The sequence below is a fragment of the Acipenser ruthenus genome, chromosome 6 (genome assembly GCF_902713425.1).
Source record: "Acipenser ruthenus chromosome 6, fAciRut3.2 maternal haplotype, whole genome shotgun sequence".
NCBI lineage: Eukaryota > Metazoa > Chordata > Actinopteri > Acipenseriformes > Acipenseridae > Acipenser > Acipenser ruthenus.
In genome coordinates this window covers 5,944,736-5,965,467 of record NC_081194.1, presented here as the reverse complement: position 1 = coordinate 5,965,467, position 20,732 = coordinate 5,944,736, and the positions used below count along the sequence as shown (strand labels likewise).

At 38.9% G+C, this 20,732-nt stretch overlaps 1 protein-coding gene across 1 annotated transcript in view; it reads left to right on the top strand.

Moving 5' to 3' along the window:
• Nucleotides 1-206: 206 nt before the first annotated feature.
• The window catches only part of LOC117411341 (cAMP and cAMP-inhibited cGMP 3',5'-cyclic phosphodiesterase 10A-like), a 97,857-nt gene continuing 77,331 nt past the window's right edge, over nucleotides 207-20,732 (top strand). Inside the window, exon 1 of the mRNA XM_034018707.3 lies at nucleotides 207-1,418. Within this exon, the coding sequence (XP_033874598.2) occupies nucleotides 1,337-1,418 (82 nt within the window). The 5' untranslated portion in view covers nucleotides 207-1,336. The remainder of the gene's footprint in view (nucleotides 1,419-20,732) is intronic.

Below are 20,732 nucleotides of genomic sequence, written 5' to 3'. Positions count from 1 at the left end.
CTTAGTCAGAATGGCAGCCTTGGCACCGTTTGCAACGAATCTACGTCATCGCCTCCTTCTGGACTTGACTTGAGATGCTTCCAAGTGTAGCTCCCCCCCCCCCCCCCCATTTACAGAAAACTCTTAAGTTACAAAGTCTCTGGCAACAGGCAGATTCATAGATTCATCTGTGCTCAGTATCTGTGAAATCCTCTGAAAACTTGCTCTCACACAGCCCGATGCTGAACAATGCCACTTTGGTTATTTTATGGTTCCTTAGTAACTGGATTATGAAGCTCTACACGGGGATACTGACCATGATAACCAACACAAACAATCAGAGCACCTTTACACTACCGGGGGAGGCTGCTCAGCTCAAGGGAGCAATAGAGAATTAAAGGTGCTGTAAACGGATTTCAAAACACGGATCATAGTAGGCTACTACCGCAGTATGTTTTATCTTCTGGTTCTGTACGTCGGGGGGGAGACCAGGCGGTGTGCTTCTTTCTTTATCTACACAGATGTTGAAAGCTGACATCCAAATGTGAAATGCCTTTATATTTTGGTTGGCGCTCGACTGCACTTGACTAATAACAGCAACGTGAAATTACCTGTGTAGGTTTTTGTTTTGTTGTTTTGTTTTCAATACGTAACACTGCCTGTGTTGTAATTTGCATGTTTACCGTTCGTTTTCAGTGGGAGCTTGGTGTTGTTGCGAGAAACATTGTTTTACTAGAAGTGAACACTCGCGTCTGACCACCTTTGCGCGTCTCAATGTTCACAACCTGTCAACACAGCGCCAACCATGCAGATGCCGTTTGTGGAAATGCCAGTGATGCTGATTAAAATGACCCCCGATGACCTGAAGCCCTCGTCTTCTTCACTGATTACAAGGCTCGAGTCCCACTGCATGTTGTTGTTGCACATTTTTGCGTAAAAGACCATTCAAAATAATCTTGAGCACAGTGATACACAGGACATCTGTGCGGCTACTGTATGTAGTTAGTGGTCAGGATACATATTTTCTCTTCAAATAAGCAAAATAATTATAACCATCTTCTTAAAAAAAACAAAAACTTTCCACGAATCAGTAGTATTTCACATTATTTATGCGTACCGGTACTGTACACCATGTAACTTTTTACGTCCTATTCGATTCGCGGAGTAAACGAAACAAGCAAGACGAGAGAGGAGAGCGGGTCGAATTGATGAGGTTGCTACGATTTCCCCACTACTAGTTCCTGCCTACTATTGCTCTTTCAGCCACTCAAAAGACTCCCGTCTTCAACAGTGATTTCTTTCACTCTTCTTAAAGCACAACCCAGCTCCTAGTCTTAGCGAACATCAAAGGCATCAAATGTCGAAGAAACGGAAAACTGATGATGAATTTGAATTCACAAACGAGGATGCCTCGCCGCGCGCTGTCGTCAGCGGTCAAGGTAAGATATCCCGGCGTTGCTGCTGCAAAATGTGAATGTTTTTATAGTCAGTAGTACGGGTGGGTAATAACAGCATTCTCTGGTGCTGAATTACTGGTGCTGTGAGGAAACCAGCGCGTATTAAAAAAAACAAACAAACAAAAAAACAAAACATTTCTCAGTGTATATTACTGAGGAAAAGTATAACATAAAACAGCACATTTTGTATCAGTATACTTTCAAAACAAAATAAAGAATATGCACACACACTAAGAAAAATGGGGCACCCGTGGTCTGTTGTTTTGGTTCACATCAAGCACTGGTTACATTCTACAGTATATAGACTGGTTTAGTACTGGACTTACTGCACTTAAGAGAAAATGCGCGTGCCTTTATTTGAAACGTTATCAAAAACTTTAAAAACAGAAGGCGTATGTCAAGGTGTTTGTATGGATTGGTGCCCCCACAATGGGTATTAAACGTCATCCTTTGAGGGCATTTCTGAATACCCTTGCTTTTTATTGTCAAAAAACAAAACAAACACCCACACATTTATTTTTATAAGGTATAAGCCCCAATATGTATACATTTGGGGAAAGCAAAATATGAAGTAAAACTTATTTATATTTTGAAGTATTATTTTAATAGGTTTATCCAAATGTTGTTAAACTGTGATACAAAGCAAACACAAAGCAGTACTCCACCGGTGGAAGTCAAGGAAATCTGGGCCAATGGAAATGCTATGGGTCGCCAGCATTACAATAAAGGATATAGGGTGGTTTGAGATACATGTGATCTTTTAGAATTACTGGAGTATGAACTGCAGATTAAATTGGACATCATGAAAAGCAAAGGCTATCACTTATTATTCACAGCTATTGACTGCATACAGATAAACAGTGTTCCTGTGGGCACATATAGAATGGACCTGCATTGTAAGTGAGGCAGTGTCCTCCCTTTCAGGCCTCACTCTAGTGACCAGATAGCAGTGTTGATAAAAAATAGCATTTTGTTCTTTTGTAGTTCTTGTTCCTGCCCCCCAGGTGGTGGTGTTATTATGGAGCTGGCCCGATGGGTCAATGTACACAGGTCACACGATACTTAGCCTGACACGATACTTAGCCTGACACTCTTCATGGAATAAGAAGAACAGTAGTCAGTGCATTTGGTCGTGCTCCTTGTCTTGGTGGAAATACTTTATTCAAGGTAATATTCATCATTATAGTAAGTAAGACTCATTAGCTTAGCAAAGAGAAGTATTTAAATACATAAAAAGAAATCTACGGAGAGTGTACAGTAATGTAATATATAGTATTGTATAATGCATTTTCAGCTATCTATATCAATGGATCTTGTATAGTGTTAGTATTAGCTGGTGGCCCAAAGGTAACCTCTCTATACGTATATAACAACCAATCAGACAATGCCTTTATGATGCGTGTAATTTAACCAATCAGACAATGCCTTTATGATGCATGCTTGTAATTTAGCCAATCGCTGCTTTCAATCCAATACTACATAGCTCTGTGCATTCTGTTATGATAACAACAGTGAGTGAGCAAAGGTCAGCATGGTGTGCTTCTGTCAGCTGCAGTGCTGCACTCTTCATATCCCCAGACAGAGAAATGTAAAAACTACCTAATTTCATATATACAGCTGAAGATATCATTAACCCTCTGGGTGGGCTTGGGGTTGAGTCTTTAAAATGTGCTCAGATGTGACCCAACAAACAAAAGGTACTATTATGATTAATACATTTTACAATTAGATAATTTCAGCAATCTAAAGAGCAGTATATCTTTATCTGTGTACCGCTGCCCTTTAACATTGTATATGATTTTGTAAACCCTTGCGGTTCACAAGGAATTGAGTTGTTGTTCAAACGGTTTCTTCTTAAAAGGTTTGTGCAAGTTCATGCTGGCCTTAAGTGACAAATCACAAACAAACACAGAATTAGACACGACAAAACAAATAAACACTCACGGTATCACCACACAGTTCTTCTTTCAGTTAGATTTAACCATTTACAAAGGAACAGATCACATCGCTCCATCCCCTTTTGTACCATCTATCATGACCCCTTTGTTAACGAGTGCAACAGCTCCTCCAATCCGCGGTTGCCACACCGTTTCCCTTCCGGGTCGATGATTTAGTTTCCTCCCCCTTTCTAGATGACCAACTTCCGCCTAACCCTGGGAATGAATTGTCCGGCCATCCAGTCCAGGGTATGCTGTTCCTTTTACACAGTGCTCTCACAGGTCGGGAGGGAGATGTATCACCAAAAATCACTTTGTCTCTGTCACACACTCCAATGAGAGACAATTGTGGTATTGTGGGGTACAGTACATAAAATTCAAGCTTTTAACTCAATATTATTTCAAACTGTGCCTATCCTGGAATGCAAACAAATTACTGTATGTACCATGTTCTGTTGTATTTGCATACATTTTGCATATTGCCTTTACAAGGATTACAGAGACACAGTTAAAACAAGCAAGGAAAACTGATGCAAATTGATGGGTCAGTGTATAAAACCTGAAGACAGTAGCATTAAACAAATAAGGGTGACATACCCACCTGCTTTACATTTACAGTAAGCCAACATATCCGTGCCAGGTTTCTCTAATGAGTAGATTTTCCCAGTATTACTAGACCTGAGATTTAAATACACACTACTGTGTGTCTGCCTTTCAGTGGTGCAAGAAGATGCACCTCATTCATTAAGAAAAAACAGGACAGAGACAAATTGCACTGAAGAGGCCTCTTTAATACCACTGATGCATCAAAGCGTTTTCACCACATGGTTACTGCATTCCAGTCACAAGGTGGTTGCTACAGTACTCCCAGTTATGACAGTTAATCAGATGCATTATAGAATACTGTAAACCTTGCAACTGAGGGAACACAAAGCCACTTTTCCAGGAACAGTGGCTCTAAACCTGGTTCCAGGAGACCTAATTACTTTGCTGTATCAAACCCCAAGTCTCCCCTGGTGTGCCATGCAGTGTGTGCACCAGTTATACAGGAAGGTGAGTGAGGCCTACGAAGTGATGGAAATACACATGAAGTAAGAGTTATATGTAGTGGAATTGTTTTGTTAGCTCTTTGTATTTAAGGGGTTTATGCATGAATATATATTTTTTTATTTTGCAAACTAATTAGGAAAAACAAAATCATTAAAGTGAAGAGCACAATAACAAGCATGATCACAGTGTTATCAAGCACAGGTGACTCAGACTCACTGCCCCTTGGTTCAGTATGAAAAAAGTGCGCACCCCACAAAAGCACCCATTTTCATTCACTTTACTGCTTTTTTTAATATTGGTCATCAAACAGTATACACTGCCTGTATTCTTTCATCCTAATGGATTTTGATTAGCCCTTAACCCTTTCAGTCCTGAATTATTTTTGTTGAGCTGAAGAATGCAAAGTTAAAGTATATCATTCAAAAAGGAACTCCTTTATCAAGTATACAGGAGAACAGGACAAAAACCTATTGTTCACATATATTTTGGTAAAGTTGCCTTTTATGACAGAAACCTTTTTGTTTTGAGTGTGGTCTTGACTCTACACAGGAGTCCTGTGAGGCTCCAACGTGATTTCCAATGGCACTATGATAAGGACTCAAACCATTAAACATGTCAACGCAACCTTCTTGTTCTTGGTTTATATAGTTTAATGCATTTTTTCCAAGTACTATACAACATTACTTCCTAGTATCCAATCACTTAAATACCAGCATCAAATGGTGTGAAAACAGGTAGACCATTGGAGTGAAACTGAGAAACAGTACAGGAAGTGGTTTTCTTCCAGGAAGTAGCAGCTCCTTCTATATCTGGATCTGTGAACACTTATTGTAAAATTAATTATATTCAAATAGTAAACGTGTTTATCTTCTAAATTGAAATGCTAACCATGTTTATCTTTCTATAGATTGCTTCTTCTCCATTTTGTCACATTATTAATGTTTTTTCCTTTCACCAGAAATACAAGTGACATCTTGACAGTAAAAAGTGTAAATAGAGGTCTTTTTGCTTTGCTCATGTGCAGCTGTTGCTGCAACCGTTTCCAAAGATACATTTTTGTTTTCCTCCCAAGAATGAAGTATTCATTTTATCTTCCCTGTTGGGCCACAACTCAACAAACATGGCTTAGGGCTCTGAACTGTGTGGGTTCTATCCTCTGGATTACGGCTCTGACCTGTGGGGGTGCTTTCCTTTCCTCTGTATTAGGGCTGAGCTGTGGGGGGTGCTTTCCTCTGGATTAGGGCTCTGAGCTGTGGGGGTGCTTTCCTCTCGATTAGGGCTCTGAGCTGTGGGGGGTGCTTTCCTCTGGATTAGGGCTCTGAGCTGCAGTGGTGCTTTCCTCTGGATTAGGGCTCTGAGTTGTGGTGGTGCTTTCCTCTGGATTAGGGCTCTGAGCTGTGGGGGTGCTTTCCTCTGGATTAGGGCTCTGAGCTGTGGGGGTGCTTTCCTCTGGATTAGGGCTCTGAGTTGTGGGGGTACTTTCCTCTGGATTAGGGCTCTGAGCTGTGGTGGTGCTTTCCGCTCGATTAGGGCTCTGAGCTGCGGTGGTGCTTTCCTCTGGATTAGGGCTGTGAGCTATGGTGGTGCTTTCCGCTCGATTAGGGCTCTGAGCTGTGGTGGTGCTTTCCTCTCGATTAGGGCTCTGAGCTGTGGGGGGTGCTTTCCTCTGGATTGAGGCTCTGAGCTGCGGTGGTGCTTTCCTCTGGATTATGCCTCTGAGTTGTGGTGGTGCTTTCCTCTGGATTAAGGCTCTGAGCTGCGGTGGTGCTTTCCTCTGGATTAGGGCTCTGAGCTGTGGTGGTGCTTTCCTCTGGATTAGGGCTCTGAGCTGCGGTGGTGCTTTCCTCTGGATTATGCCTCTGAGTTGTGGTGGTGCTTTCCTCTGGATTAGGGCTCTGAGCTGCGGTGGTGCTTTCCTCTAGATTAGGGCTCTGAGCTGTGGGGGGTGCTTTCCTCTGGATTAGGGCTCTGAGCTGTGGTGGTGCTTTCCTCTGGATTAGGGCTCTGAGCTGCGGTGGTGCTTTCCTCTAGATTAGGGCTCTGAGCTGTGGGGGGTGCTTTCCTCTGGATTAGGGCTCTGAGCTGTGGTGGTGCTTTCCTCTGGATTAAGGCTGTGAGCTGTGGTGGTGCTTTCCTCTGGATTAGGGCTCTGAGCTGTGGTGGTGCTTTCCTCTGGATTAGGGCTCTGAGCTGCAGTGGTGCTTTCCTCTGGATTAGGGCTCTGAGCTGTGGTGGTGCTTTCCTCTGGAAGACTAAACCAAGTTCCTCTCTACTTTTGGGGTATAACCCATCAATCACTGTTTGTCAGGAACAGCGTAGCACCTGGCATCACAGCTATCGACAGCTTTATCTCTAAATTGTTCCATTTATTTTCAGATCATTGCTTGCAGTACTCAAATAAAATACTACAAGAATCACAGTAACATGGTCTTCAAAGCATGTACTCTCCTTCGGTCTTATTGATAGCATCTCTGGCTATTTAAACAGTTAGTGTGATTTCAGGTGTTTAAGTCAATATTCAGCTATCAAAAGTATACAGACACCAGCTGAATACCCGCACCTATTTTCTCCAGAACCATTGTGCCTTACAGTCAGAGAAGAGAGGAGAAATCAATTATTAAAACAGACTTATTACACGACAGATACAAAAAGAATCAGTACAGTATGCCATTTAAACCATTACAACTATTTGATAAAAGTGGTAATTTGACTGGCTTATAATATATAAAATCTATATTGAGACTCTTATGCATATTAAATGAATTCCCAAATGGAAAAATACTGTATCCAAAAAATCTTTCGTATTATGGGTACTATAGTATTTTTTTCCTACAACTACAGTATAGAATAGTATATTATTTTTTCCCGTGGAAAGGTTACTCACAATCACCATGAGCCGGTGACTTTAATAGACCACACATGCAATTAATTTAAAATAGTAAGAGAAAAGGAACACATATCCACAAATGGTAAAATGCATGAGACTTTTTAGAAGTTGCTTAAGATGCCTAATTAAAGCACAAAGTGGACTAACATTATCACACACAAGTGCCTATTGTTTCTATCTCACTGATTACTGACCAACAATTGAAATTCTCACACCAGAGGTTTCCATGCAGGTAGGTGTTCTAATACATATGCACACTACTGTAGCGGTTGCCAACCTTTTCTGACACCTGCCAAGAGGAACTCCTAACTGTGAGTGTGGTAAGAAACCGCTCTCTACTCTCACCAAGAGGAACTCCTAACTGTGAGTGTGGTAAGAAACCCCTCTCTACTCTCACCAAGAGGAACCCCTAACTGTGAGTGTGGTAAGAAACTGCTCTCTACTCTCACCAAGAGGAACCCCTAACTGTGAGTGTGGTTAGAAACCCCTCTCTACTCTCACCATGAGGAACCCCTAACTGTGAGTGTGGTAAGAAACCCCTCTCTACTCTCACCAAGAGGAACCCCTAACTGTGAGTGTGATAAGAAACCGCTCTCTACTCTCACCATGAGGAACCCCTAACTGTGAGTGTGGTTAGAAACCCCTCTCTACTCTCACCATGAGGAACCCCTAACTGTGAGTGTGGTAAGAAACCCCTCTCTACTGTCACCATGAGGAACCCCTAACTGTGAGTGTGGTTAGAAACCCCTCTCTACTCTCACCATGAGGAACCCCTAACTGTGAGTGTGGTAAGAATCCCCTCTCTACTCTCACCATGAGGAACCCCTAACTGTGACTGTGGTTAGAAACCCCTCTCTACTCTCACCATGAGGAACCCCTAACTGTGAGTGTGGTAAGAAACCCCTCTCTACTCTCACCATGAGGAACCCCTAACTGTGAGTGTGGTAAGAAACCCCTCTCTACTCTCACCATGAGGAACCCCTAACTGTGAGTGTGGTTAGAAACCCCTCTACTCTCACCATGAGGAACCCCTAACTGTGAGTGTGGTAAGAAACCCCTCTCTACTCTCACCATGAGGAACCCATAACTGTGAGTGTGGTTAGAAACCCCTCTCTACTCTCACCATGAGGAACCCCTAACTGTGAGTGTGGTAAGAAACCCCTCTCTACTCTCACCATGAGGAACCCCTAACTGTGAGTGTGGTTAGAAACCCCTCTACTCTCACCATGAGGAACCCCTAACTGTGAGTGTGGTTAGAAACCCCTCTACTCTCACCAAGACGCCAGCTTCATGCAAAGGAAACATTGATAATGTATAGATAGATATATTTTATTTTTAATCGCTAGCGTTTCGTGTTTCAGCTCTTTACCAGAAATCTATCAAAAATATTAAAAATTGTCATCCATTGGTGTACAATCATAGTCTTCTTATTATACATGAATTCATATCATACAGTTTTGCAAGTAGGGTATCTGTGTTGCCAAGAAACACCACACACAGTTCAGTACTTAGCATAAAAACTGATTTCTTTGAATTCTTTTCTATTGTCATGAGCCTAATAGTCTTGCTGATGTGCTGTTTTTATAGTCAAGAACTGGTTGATATACTGTAGATTTAGCTTCATTATAGAGTCATCTTTTTAAATTATATATTTTATAGACAATAAGATGAGGTTTTGACAAATGATATGCATAATAAAGTATGGAATGGCTCAAACCGCTTCAGTGAAATGTCTGCCAGTTTGGACCCTGTATTCAGTATGTGCGTCAGAAAAGTATCTTAATCTCATAAATGTGTCACACGAGAATACCTTGCACTCGACAACTCAAATAAATAGCTGAACAGACAGTGCTTACTGAAATGTGGAAGGGAAAGATATTCTCAAAAATGCAGCTGATAATATTAAACAAGCAATCGTGATTCGTTCTGCGGTTCAGTATCATAATTTGAAATTTGCAGCAGCTGTTATATATGCATTCACAGATTGCTTAAGGACAAAGCATTTACAGATGCAAGAGTATTTGGAACATAGGAGCGTATAATCACACCGTTTTTAACAAGCCAGGGTGCTGGCTGATCTCCACTTTATTGTTCAGTTATTAAAAATATGTTTTGTGAAATGTTATGTTGTGTTATACAAACATGCCAAACGGAAAACGTTTTCAATTATTACGTAATTACAATTTGATTGCATCAAGTTGTATGCAAGTATTAATTAGATTCCACGTTTAACTTTGTAAGTATGTTGTTCCAGATTTCTATTTTATGACAAGTCTTGTTCTGTATTAACCGCTGGCTTCTATCATTGAAGTGGAGACAGACATACGTGGCGCGGCACCGCTGGGCATTTTCACGGTGCGATATGTTTCAAATGTTATAAAAACGCCTCTTGCAAAATCAGAATCAATATTTTTTTAAGTAAATGGGCAACTTCTCAGATGGAATGTGATATTTGAGTGATTGCAATACTACTCAGAAGGATTTCAATCACAAAAAGATATAACGAAACAGTAAAACATAAAACAAACAAAAAAACCTAGTTCTAGAACTCGGGTTTAACTTTTTTATATTCTCATGTATTCTCAAGGGTCTAAATTGAACAAACTATTCAGTACATTTACATGATTAGATGTTTTTTTTTTCTTTAACACTAGATGGCGCCGCTGTGATGATCAATCAGAGGTCAGTGTCTAGATTTTCATATTTTCTTTTGTGAAGCTCGCAAAGTGATACAGTCTAGTCAGTCTTTGAACTACTGGACCCTATTCACAAAACTCTTTATTTGTTTGTTTTTGCCTTAGGTAAAACAGTGCTTTACAAATGAAAATAAACTAATACATGCTCTCTAAAATGCTGAAAAATATTTCATGTACAAGAAATTGTATCCATTTAATTAATCAGATTCTGTCCATAACCACATATTCCTTCAAACAGTCCTCAAAGCCTATTTATTTCAAATTATCATTAGAGCAATTTGAATTCTACACTGGATAAGAAGATCCTAAATGAAATATCAGAGTTGTGTATTGCTGGTTTCTTATTTGAAATACAGTGAAGCTGGAATTGTCATCCTATGTCCCATTTCTTTTTGGAAAATAGTGTACACATCATATTTAGGCACTCAAGAGCTGGTTTATTTTTTAGTCATGAATAGCCTATTTTTTAACACATACTGTAGATTTATAGAAATAGCAAATCCACAATTACATGTTTACTGTTTGATCGCTATGTATATCATCAGCTAATGGGGCACTACAGAACCGCATAACTGTTTGCAAAGGAATAGTTATCTTATTTTGCCTGGATTTTTTATATAGCTTCTACAATGGTGCAATGTTTAAATACAAGTTTTCTGTTCGTTTTCTGTTAATTTAAGAACATATTTGCTTATACATATATATAATGTAGATTATACTATTCATTTTTGTACCTGATTTATTTATGATTTGTATTGTTTTTCTCATTATCAAAATGAATCAACCTGCAGAGATGTACTTTTCACATTCCGGCACTAACCTCACATGGAACACACAATTAAGCAGTTGTACTTTTAGCTTCGTCTCCCTGGGCTGGATGTAGCATTTTTTGTATTCACCTGCCTATTCAGAGTCCTTGTTTCTCACATGGCTAGACTGGAGGAAATCAGTTCTGTCAAACACATGACAGGGTTCCCCTCACTCTGCCGCTGCATTCTCAAAACGATTCAGGATACCATTAGTGGACTGAGGTCCATGACTCTATTTTAATGGTGTCAGTAGTATTTGTATTTGTGTTATAGTTACAGTACTATAGTTTTGTACTTAATAACACGTATTATGTTAATTGCTAGCTGATTACATGCATAATAACAGTGTAATAAATATAGGGCTGCTTATGGCTTTATGATTTCCATTACATGAGAGTAGATGTTAAAACTTCATGCTGATTTGAACTCGGCTCTCACCAAGATAAGCACCAACTAAGACGTAGCTTTACAGTAAACTAATGTCATGCATCTGTGTCTCCATCCATTTGTGTTTCCTTCCATATGATGATGTAGATATCCTTCTGCCTGGTGTTGATGGCTGAAGTGTGTAATGCTAGCTCCAGGGATCAGCTTATTTTGCCTCCCTGGCGCATCAGCACACACAGCAGCTGCAATGCTGGCTCCGGGGATCAACCACAGCGCGGTCTCCCCAGCGCATCAGCATGACAACCGTCTGGATTGAGCTAAGTAGGGTACATCTCTGGGGTCTTCAAGTGGGCACCTTCCATCCTCAGTGTTTCGTTGACTAGCCCACGACACCTCAAGAGGGCTCAATGGTGATACTGGCATCCCAGCATCACCCCCCCTCTGTCCCCCACTCAACTCAGCCCAGTTTACTTACCCGTACATCAGCGTTTCTTTCTTTCTATTGTGCTTGAGATCCCCAACCAGAATCTTTCCGTCTCAACCGCAGCCAGTTGCTGCTCCTCGCTGCTGCTTCAGATAAGTTCTTCACTGTGCGACGCAACTCTTGGCCACTGAATCCGACTTCTCTGAGAAACCACAAATCCTTGACAACCCACCTCCACTGGGTAAAATTTGTGATCCTTACTGTAACTATTTCTACCGTTGTGAAATGTCAACCAATTGGAATGTTAATAGTGTCTATTTTGCACAAAAGAATAAACTATTGAACAATGTTGTAAAATGACAATTAAGTGCAGTTTTAACACTTTTTTGACAACTGATGCAGTTAAAATGCAAAAAACAATCTTTAAAAATGGAAGTCAGTAAATGGCTTTTTGGTAGGTATATTTGGGATTTAAACAGCTTCCTACTAACAGAGTAAACTTTCTAGGATCGTTTGAATTGGATGTGATCTCTGTGCAGTCAGAGAAATTGGAAAGCAAGTTTTGCTGTTTGTTCTGCGATAGCAAGACTGTAAACACTGTGAAGGCAGTGAAGTCATCAGTGAATTATATAGCCAGAGACGCGGTCTAGAGGTTTTGTATGACATCAATGCAATTCCAAGATCTTAATGCTTATAAACACTGGTGTGTGTGTGTGGGGGGGGCAGGTATTACTATCAATGTGCGGCCAAAATTTGAGCAAATGTCCCCACAAAGACAGTAACTCCTGAAAAATCGACGTTGTGGGGATGTCCCCACTTTGTAAAACACCTTTTTAAGAACTAAATATGCCTTCAAATAAAACAAACGGTGCCAAAATATTTACTTTGTTGGCCACTTTCACCCTGTGTGGAGTTTTGTCTGACTGGAGTTAGAAATAGTAAATAAAAATATAGTGAGAGTCAATGAGACGTCCCCACAAATATGGGAATGCAAAAATGTGTGCGTGTGTGTGTGTGTGTGTGTGTAAAAATGGGAGTATTTACACAAAACCCTCAAAACAATGACAGTACCTTCCACTACCACAAGCCAACTGACTTAGGGTCAAATGGGTTCTATAGTTTTGAACCTCCATAGTTTTGATGTTTCAAAGCCAAGAAAACATATAACAATGCATTTTGTCAAAGTGCTCCATGATTAGTTTACTGAAGCTTTGAAAAAGACAGTAAAAGGCCAAGGCACATTTTCTGAAAGCAATAAAACAAAAACAATGAAGAGCAATATAACAGTAAGACACTTAGGAATGTATTCTTAAAGCTATTTGCTCTAAATATGAATTAGCCCAATTGTAAAACAAATAAGAAACACTGTAAGACTAGACTTAATAATGTGTATATTTCTGTTTCTTTGTTAGTTGCGTTTTTCATTTCTAAAAATAAAATGTGCTAATGCTGATTTGGTGCAAATAGCTTTGAGAATGGAGCCCTTACTTGCAGGTGGAATGAAAAGCACACAGCTCGCCAGGTGTTTCTACAGATTAAAAGAGGGTGCTGTTCCAAGCGCTAATTTGCTTTTAATCATTATGCTTCACACAGCTGATATATAATGAAGAATAGAATAATGGAATCGGATTTAACAAGAAAAATGAATGGATATGTTTCAAAGGACAGGGTTGTTAAAGAAAGCAATAAACAACAATTTAATCCAGAAAAGCACTTTACAGTAACACGTCATTGCATATGTGATTGAAAACAGCACAACATGAAACTTTACAGTCACTAACAATCAGCTCAATGTAGCGTTGGTGATTTATCTGAGCTAATGGGGCAGAATGAGTTAACACCAAAGCACCATGAACATGTGAATGCGTGTCTGATTAATGCACGCTTTTCAGCCTGATGAAGACTGCTCTGGTTTCATACTGAGATGCAGTGAGCCGCAGCCCCTTTTCTAATGAAGTCAGTCTGCCTGTAAAGCCTTGTCTTATTTTCATTAGCTTCACTTCGGTAATTGATCAGAGGGATGTGTCGATTAATTACATCAGCCCCGGAATGAAGCCATGCCAATAAAATCATCAGGGGTGACACACAGCGGTGGCGCAAAAGAGACATGCAGACGGCTGAGGCTGCTAATTCATGCCAGCGCACTGACGTACTTCACAGGGGGGGCCTGACAGCAAGGGAAGTGTAAGATACAACATTCCATGCTCAGACAGAGCCCAGGGATGACTGCATTGGCAGGAGCTCTGACGCAGGTCTAACCCTTATAGCTGAGATGCTGTTTTGATTCATGGGCTTCTGTCAGGCTTACCGCTGCATTTAGCGATTCTGATGATTTCTTCATTAAAAGCCTGCATTGCTGGGGACTGACTTCCCTCACTTTAACAGATTTGATTTTGTGCACCTTTTGTATTTATAGACAAGTGTTAGCGTTGGCACTAGGGGATGTTTACACTGCAAAGCTCATACTGTAAAGTTTTATAAAAGCTAGATTGAAAAAAATGTACATATAAACAGTTTACATATACGGACAAAAATCTGTTATATTTGATGCATCACATGACAGTAGAGTATATTATTTATCTGTTTTATTGCACAGTAACATTAAATATATAGTGCAATATATTAATATTTGACATTTTCACATAAAAAAAGTATTAAACATAAATTGAATAGTTTATCAAAAAATCTGGCCTATTGAGCACTATTTTTTTTTTTTTTTACATATTTGTATATCGTTTCAAAATATCCCCTAGTATTATAATTTACAGCAGCGGGTCTGATTAAAGAGCCATTTGTTACAGGGCAATGCTGGAGTAAGCAGTCATTTTGTACCCTGCTTTGAAATAGAATTTATTTGTTCATGCAGTAAACTGTTTTATGTATTATACTCTACAGTGATTCATACATTAATGAGGTTTTTTTATATATGTTTTAGTAGTTTACTAGGAAATTCACCAGCAACTTGAGGGTTTTTTTTTCATTTTTATTTGCATTTATGCAATAACCGAGAGGAATTGCAGGCTAGGGTTATCATTTGAAATGATCATCCTGATTTTGGGCTCAAACTAAACTGTGTTTTGTTTTTAAAATGTATTAATAATTATGCATAATTATGCATTTATAAATAGATATGCAAAGAAATTTAGTTTTTAACCAGTTTTAACTGGAACTGCATTCCTGTGTGTATTGTATTTATATATTTTATATTGTATTTGTACATGCTTGGGGTTATGATAAGTATACACCAGATAAGATAAACAAATCATAAGGACACAGAAGGAAACTATTGAATAATATGTTTTCATACATAGCGTAAAGGTAAAGCCAGGGAATGTGCATCAAAATACTCCAGGAGGAGGAAGATGAAAATGTTTTATTTAGAAAAGGCCATGTCAGTTTCTTAGAAACTAAATACTTAGCTGTGGCAAAACTTTATTTGAACAAACCTTTGCTTTGTTATTAAAACAAATGTGACTGCACAGCTGGGAGGGAACGGTGTTGTTTTTAGTTTACTGGAAGCATTTTAAGTGCCAGTGCTGCTTGGTTGGAGGTTAATACACAGAGGATACAGAGTGAAAATGGGTTGAATTTTTAAATGGTGGAACTACTAAATACACTTTCTCCTTGAATAGCATATCTTGTATGGAGAATAAGTGAGTACAGTTTTGCAAGCTGATAGTGATTTTAAGATTAGGATTAGGGTTAAGGTTTGAGGTGGTAGAATTGTGATTCGAGGTTTAGGTTTCTTACAGTATAATCATTTTTCTAGCATTTTAAAATGTGATTTATTTGTTTGTGAAGTAAACTGCAGTGAAAGATTAAGCTGTACAGTGTACATGATTCGTGGATGAAAACGTTTTTGCTCTGAAAACATGTTTGGCTTTTAAGAGATTTGTAAATGTAATATTTATCTGTGAAGCAGATTGTTTGTTTTTTAATTAATTATGAGTGGTCTATTCAGTTCACTGTTGTGTTTATGTTAGAATATGCTGTTACTTTGTTTTAAGGTGTGGTTTATTACAACTGTAGTGTAAAACTAGTTTTATTCAGGAAGAAACATAGCCAGTAATCAATAATTTATTATGGACTGGTTAACCAAATTAACATCACATCAGATCATGCAACACATAGATATGGCTGAATAATCTATTTGTCATATAAGCCAACCACAATGTAAGATTACATAATAAATTCATGCACTGGTACATCGGAAAGCTTTAAATATCTTTAATAGTCATTTTAGAATATCTTCAATGACACATTACTGTAAGAACAATATGTGAAAACCCTCACAGGTGAAAAGAAGTAAGTGAAACCAGCTTGTGAAAAGGAGTTGGAAAGTGCTGTGTTAAGAGATGAACTGATCAGCCATTTTGTTGGTTTCTCACAACAAAGCTGCCTGTGGTCTTACGCTGCCAAGATTTTTTATCCTTGAAATAAGATGGGGCCCAAAAGTACTTCATTATCCCAGTGTCAATGCAGTTGTGCTAATATAATGAAACACATTGGGCCATGTTTTCAAAGTGTTTCCTCCATTCTTTAATGAATTCCCATTTACAAAAGGAGAACAAAAATCATATTCATGTTACAAAACGTGAAACAGAACACCCTGAGAGTGCTGAAGAGAACTGGGATTTTATCACTTCTGTTTGGGTCTAGTTTTATAAAATGAGCTGGCGTTTCAACTCAGTCAGAGTTAAAGACTGGAGTAAACACTTTGAAAACATTATTATTATTTATTTATTAGCAGACGCCCTTATCCAGGGCGACTTACAATTGTTACAAGATATCACATTATTTTTTACATACAATTACCCATTTATACAGTTGGGTTATTACTGGAGAAATCTAGGTCAAGTACCTTGCTCAAGGGTAAAGCAGCAGTGTCCCCCACCTGGGATTGAACCCACAACCCTCCGGTCAAGAGTCCAGAGCCCTAACCACTACTCCACACTGCTGCTGCAGACATGGCCCATTTTCTTTTATTAAAAAAAAAAAAAAGATAACTAGAAAATGACCTTGGTTAACACATATATACCAGATAAAACGTTTTTTGAATTTGACGGCAACTTTTTATTTGGCAGGTTGGGGACATCAGAAACACACACACCACGGTTACCAGGTTTCTATTTCTCCTTTTTTCATTCTAATTTTTTTTTTTTGGAGAAATCTTCATGAATAGTTTGCACCAAGACAAGATTAATAACATGCGTACTTTTACTGTAAACACTGACGCTTTTGGTGGCACGAAAAGTAGGTCATTTATTTGGGCAGTTTTGTGACTTCCTCAAACAGATTAATAAAGTATAAAGGTAATGTGGTATCCCTGTACAAAAGCATTCTATGTATTACCTACAAGAGAATGGTGAAACGTGTTATTGATGAATATGGAGTCTGGTGGAGTTAGTTGGTCTCAAACCAGCTTGATTTGAAGGCCCACCGTCTGACTGGTTAGATGAGGCGATAGACCCCCCTCCTCCCCCCCTGTGATTTAACCAAGGAGGAAAAAGGGGGAGTTAGGTGATTAGGGGAGGTAGAGGGATTGATTGTGCATAAGGAGGGGGAAGAATCTGGTTTATTTATAATCTCCTGATTGGTTAGTGAATGGTGTAATGTCTGGGGGGCAGTCCTTAATTCCTGTCGCTGCATTTGTGTTGATAAACATGTTCTGTTTTATAATATACATTTAATAGGGAAAATCTAATTAAATGGACATTTGTTTATTCTGCTTATGAAGGGCAATTTAAGTAAATGCATCCCCCTGGTATGTTATTGTTGGACTGAGTTATTGAATTTACCCATTACACATTCATACAAAATCTTTGGAAGCTTCATCGGGAATACAACACAAAGCTCCAGTATGTACTTTTTTGATGGTAGAATGAGCATGATTAGTTTAATAGGATCAAGTTTAAAATGTCCATGGATTTGAATTCAATATGAATTATCATTAGTACAATATTTTTCTGTAATGAATTACAGTGCTAAAACAAATAATAAAAAAGCTGGACAAAAGCTCTTAAATTAAATGTCTGAGTTGTTTATTTCTGGTATATTAATCTTATTAGTGTGTACATTTTTCCTTCCGGAACAAAATGGTGCAAATTACTATCTGGAATAAATAGATTTATGAAGCTACCCCCATGTGCTAATTCACACACGTTTAAAATTGAATTTAGAAGGAAGTGCTGTTGTTAGAGGTACCTCTAAATACTCTGTGTAATATACAGCTGCAGTGTTTTTAAGTCCCTGTATAGAGCACCAGACTCAAATGGCACATAAAATGGCCATGCTTGTTCTCCTTCTGCCCTTGGTTACAGAAACACCTGATGCAGTCTATTCCTTTTAACTCCCCCTGGAAATAAAGAGTGTGTTTGTTTTAAACTGGCGTATATCTGTGAATCATGAAGAGTGCCCTTGTAACACAGAATGCCATACCCTGTACACTGTTCTGACAGAATCTTATATGAACTGCTGCAGTTATTCCATTCCACTACACTAAGCATGAAAAACAGAACATTTGGCAAATGGCACTGTATGCGTAGGAACAAGGACTTTATTTTCCTATTCAAAGCATTTCCCCATGTGTCTGCAAGTAGGCTTTATTTATATAAAGCCACCCACATCCTTGTCTGTGGCTGGCATACATGAACCCATTCTCTGTAACACAGAACTGAAGTAAAATTGTACACTACAGCTTTTTCTTCTTGGTATTAAGGGTAACACCAGGTTAGTTTAACCCCTCGAATACCAATTCTTTGTTATAATTTATATTTTAAACAGCTAATGCAATCTTAATATGTGCAGAAGGGTGTGCTGGTTGATGGAATTATTCAATTATCATTGACATTATTTTATTTGAAAATGAAGAATGTTTATTATTTCCTGGATTACGTTTGTCTTTGTTATACCATACAGTCCATCTCTAGGAAATACATCTTAGCCTATACTAACAGTTATTGCTGCATAAAAAATCTTATACATTTTTTCTACCGGTATATAAAAATAAAACCAGGACAAGATCTCATATTGAAAAAGGCATCTGTATGCACACCTGTTTTCAGTGGATGTTTTTCTGAAATAAACAAGTTTGTCGGTAACATACATTCAAAACTAGAGCTTATCAGTATGACAAAAAAGTTAACGACCATCATATTTAGAATAGGAATTAGCAATGAAATGTTTATTCGCAATCTGGTGAGTGATTCTCCAAATGTATGTGTGACATATAGACCTACAGATGTACGGACAGACAGACATCTCCATATATTGACAGAAACCATAATAAAAGCCTAGAAAAGTGTAATAAAGCACAGTGAAAGCATGTTAAGCAGAGGTAAGCATTGTAACAACTAGTGAAGTATGGTAACTCATGTTAATTAACATAACAAATCAGGACTGACCATAGTAAATGCATACTACAGCTATAGCAAAGTGCCCCCCTAGTGGACATGGTGGTAATTAAACATGTAGCCCAGCACATGTCTGCTGTATCTCATGGGAGACTTGCACTGTAGGGGGCGCTGTAGTACAGTGCAATGAGATGACAACGTAGCTGACGATTTTACCTCTTTGGAAGTATCTGGGCAAATGTGACAGGCTAGTCAGATCTCTAGCCAAGATCAACCAGACGCGAACCTGAACCAGGACTGTGTGACTCACCCTGCACACCATGTAGTCAGGCCTATACCAGGGGTGCTGCTCTGGGAACCTGAAATATTGGGGTGTAACTCACCACACAGTTCCACCTGGTGACGTTTCTTTCAATGGGGTTTTGGAATAGAGCACACGCAGTCCGGGTGCCAAATGTCAGTAAAGTTTCTCTTTAAATGGGGAAATCAATTCCAAATGTCTTCTCCTTTCTGCATGGGGTGTGGCCACAATGCTGTAGCTCACTCAGTCTGCATGTATATCTTGTGGAGTCGATGCACCCCACCCCATAAATACTCTACGTATCCCTCACATAACACATATATTACTATATTACCTAGTCCAAAAAAACAGGGATGCACTGCGGATGCATTTCCTTTCTGTCAGTCCAACTGACAATGTCAAACTTACATTTTTTATATGAAGGCCATACGCCCATATGTCACTATGTCTTTTTTACATACTGTACGGTGGTGATTTTGTTGAAATGTAAAAATAATATGGTGGCTGTATACATTAAAATCACAGAACACAAAATTAAACACAATTAAAACACAAAATAAATAATAATAACAACAACGTTTAAAGTAAAGCATGGGCAGCAGTGTGGAGTAGTGTTTAAGGCTCTGGACTCCTGACCGGAGGGTCGTGGTTTCAATCCCAGGTGGGGGGGGGACACTGCTGCTGTACCCTTGAGCAAGGTACTTTACTTAGATTGCTCCAGTAAAAAAAAAAAACAACTGTATAAATGGGTAATTGTATGTAAAAATAATGTGTAAAAATAATGTAATTGTCTGTAAAAATAATGTGATATCTTGTAACAATTGTAAGTCGCTCTGGAAAAGGGCGTCTGCTAATAAATAAAATAATAGTAATGAAAAAATCTAGATTGTTTTTCTTGCACATATGATACATAGATAACACTATGTAACACAATTTTTGTTCCAGGGTAGTAAGTGTTATTTCCTAATTGCTTATGCCTCAAAAGTATAGAAAATGGCTATTATTCCCCACAAACTTTGCTTTTGTGACCAGGACAGTGATATTTTGAAATTTACCTATTTCCAGTGAGAAAACGGGCGAATTTGTGTCTTTTCGTTCACATAAAGTCAGAAAAAAACAACATATGAATCCAAATTAACATGTATTTATACTAAAGTAATACAAAAATGACTACAAAAGATTTAGAAGTGAGTAGTTTTTCGAGATTTACGATTATACTGTAAATCACTTTCACGAATCAGCCCCCAAATGTAGTCTCCCATCATATTCTCGTTATACTGTCCTTGGTAGCGGCTTTCAAAGTTCAGTGTATCCTGGTGGAAGCGCTCGCCTTGCTCCTCCGAGTACGCTCCCATGTTCTCCTTGAATTTATCAAGATGAGCATCAAGGATATGGACTTTGAGGGACATCCTACAGCCCATTGTGCCATAGTTCTTCACCAGAGTCTCAACCA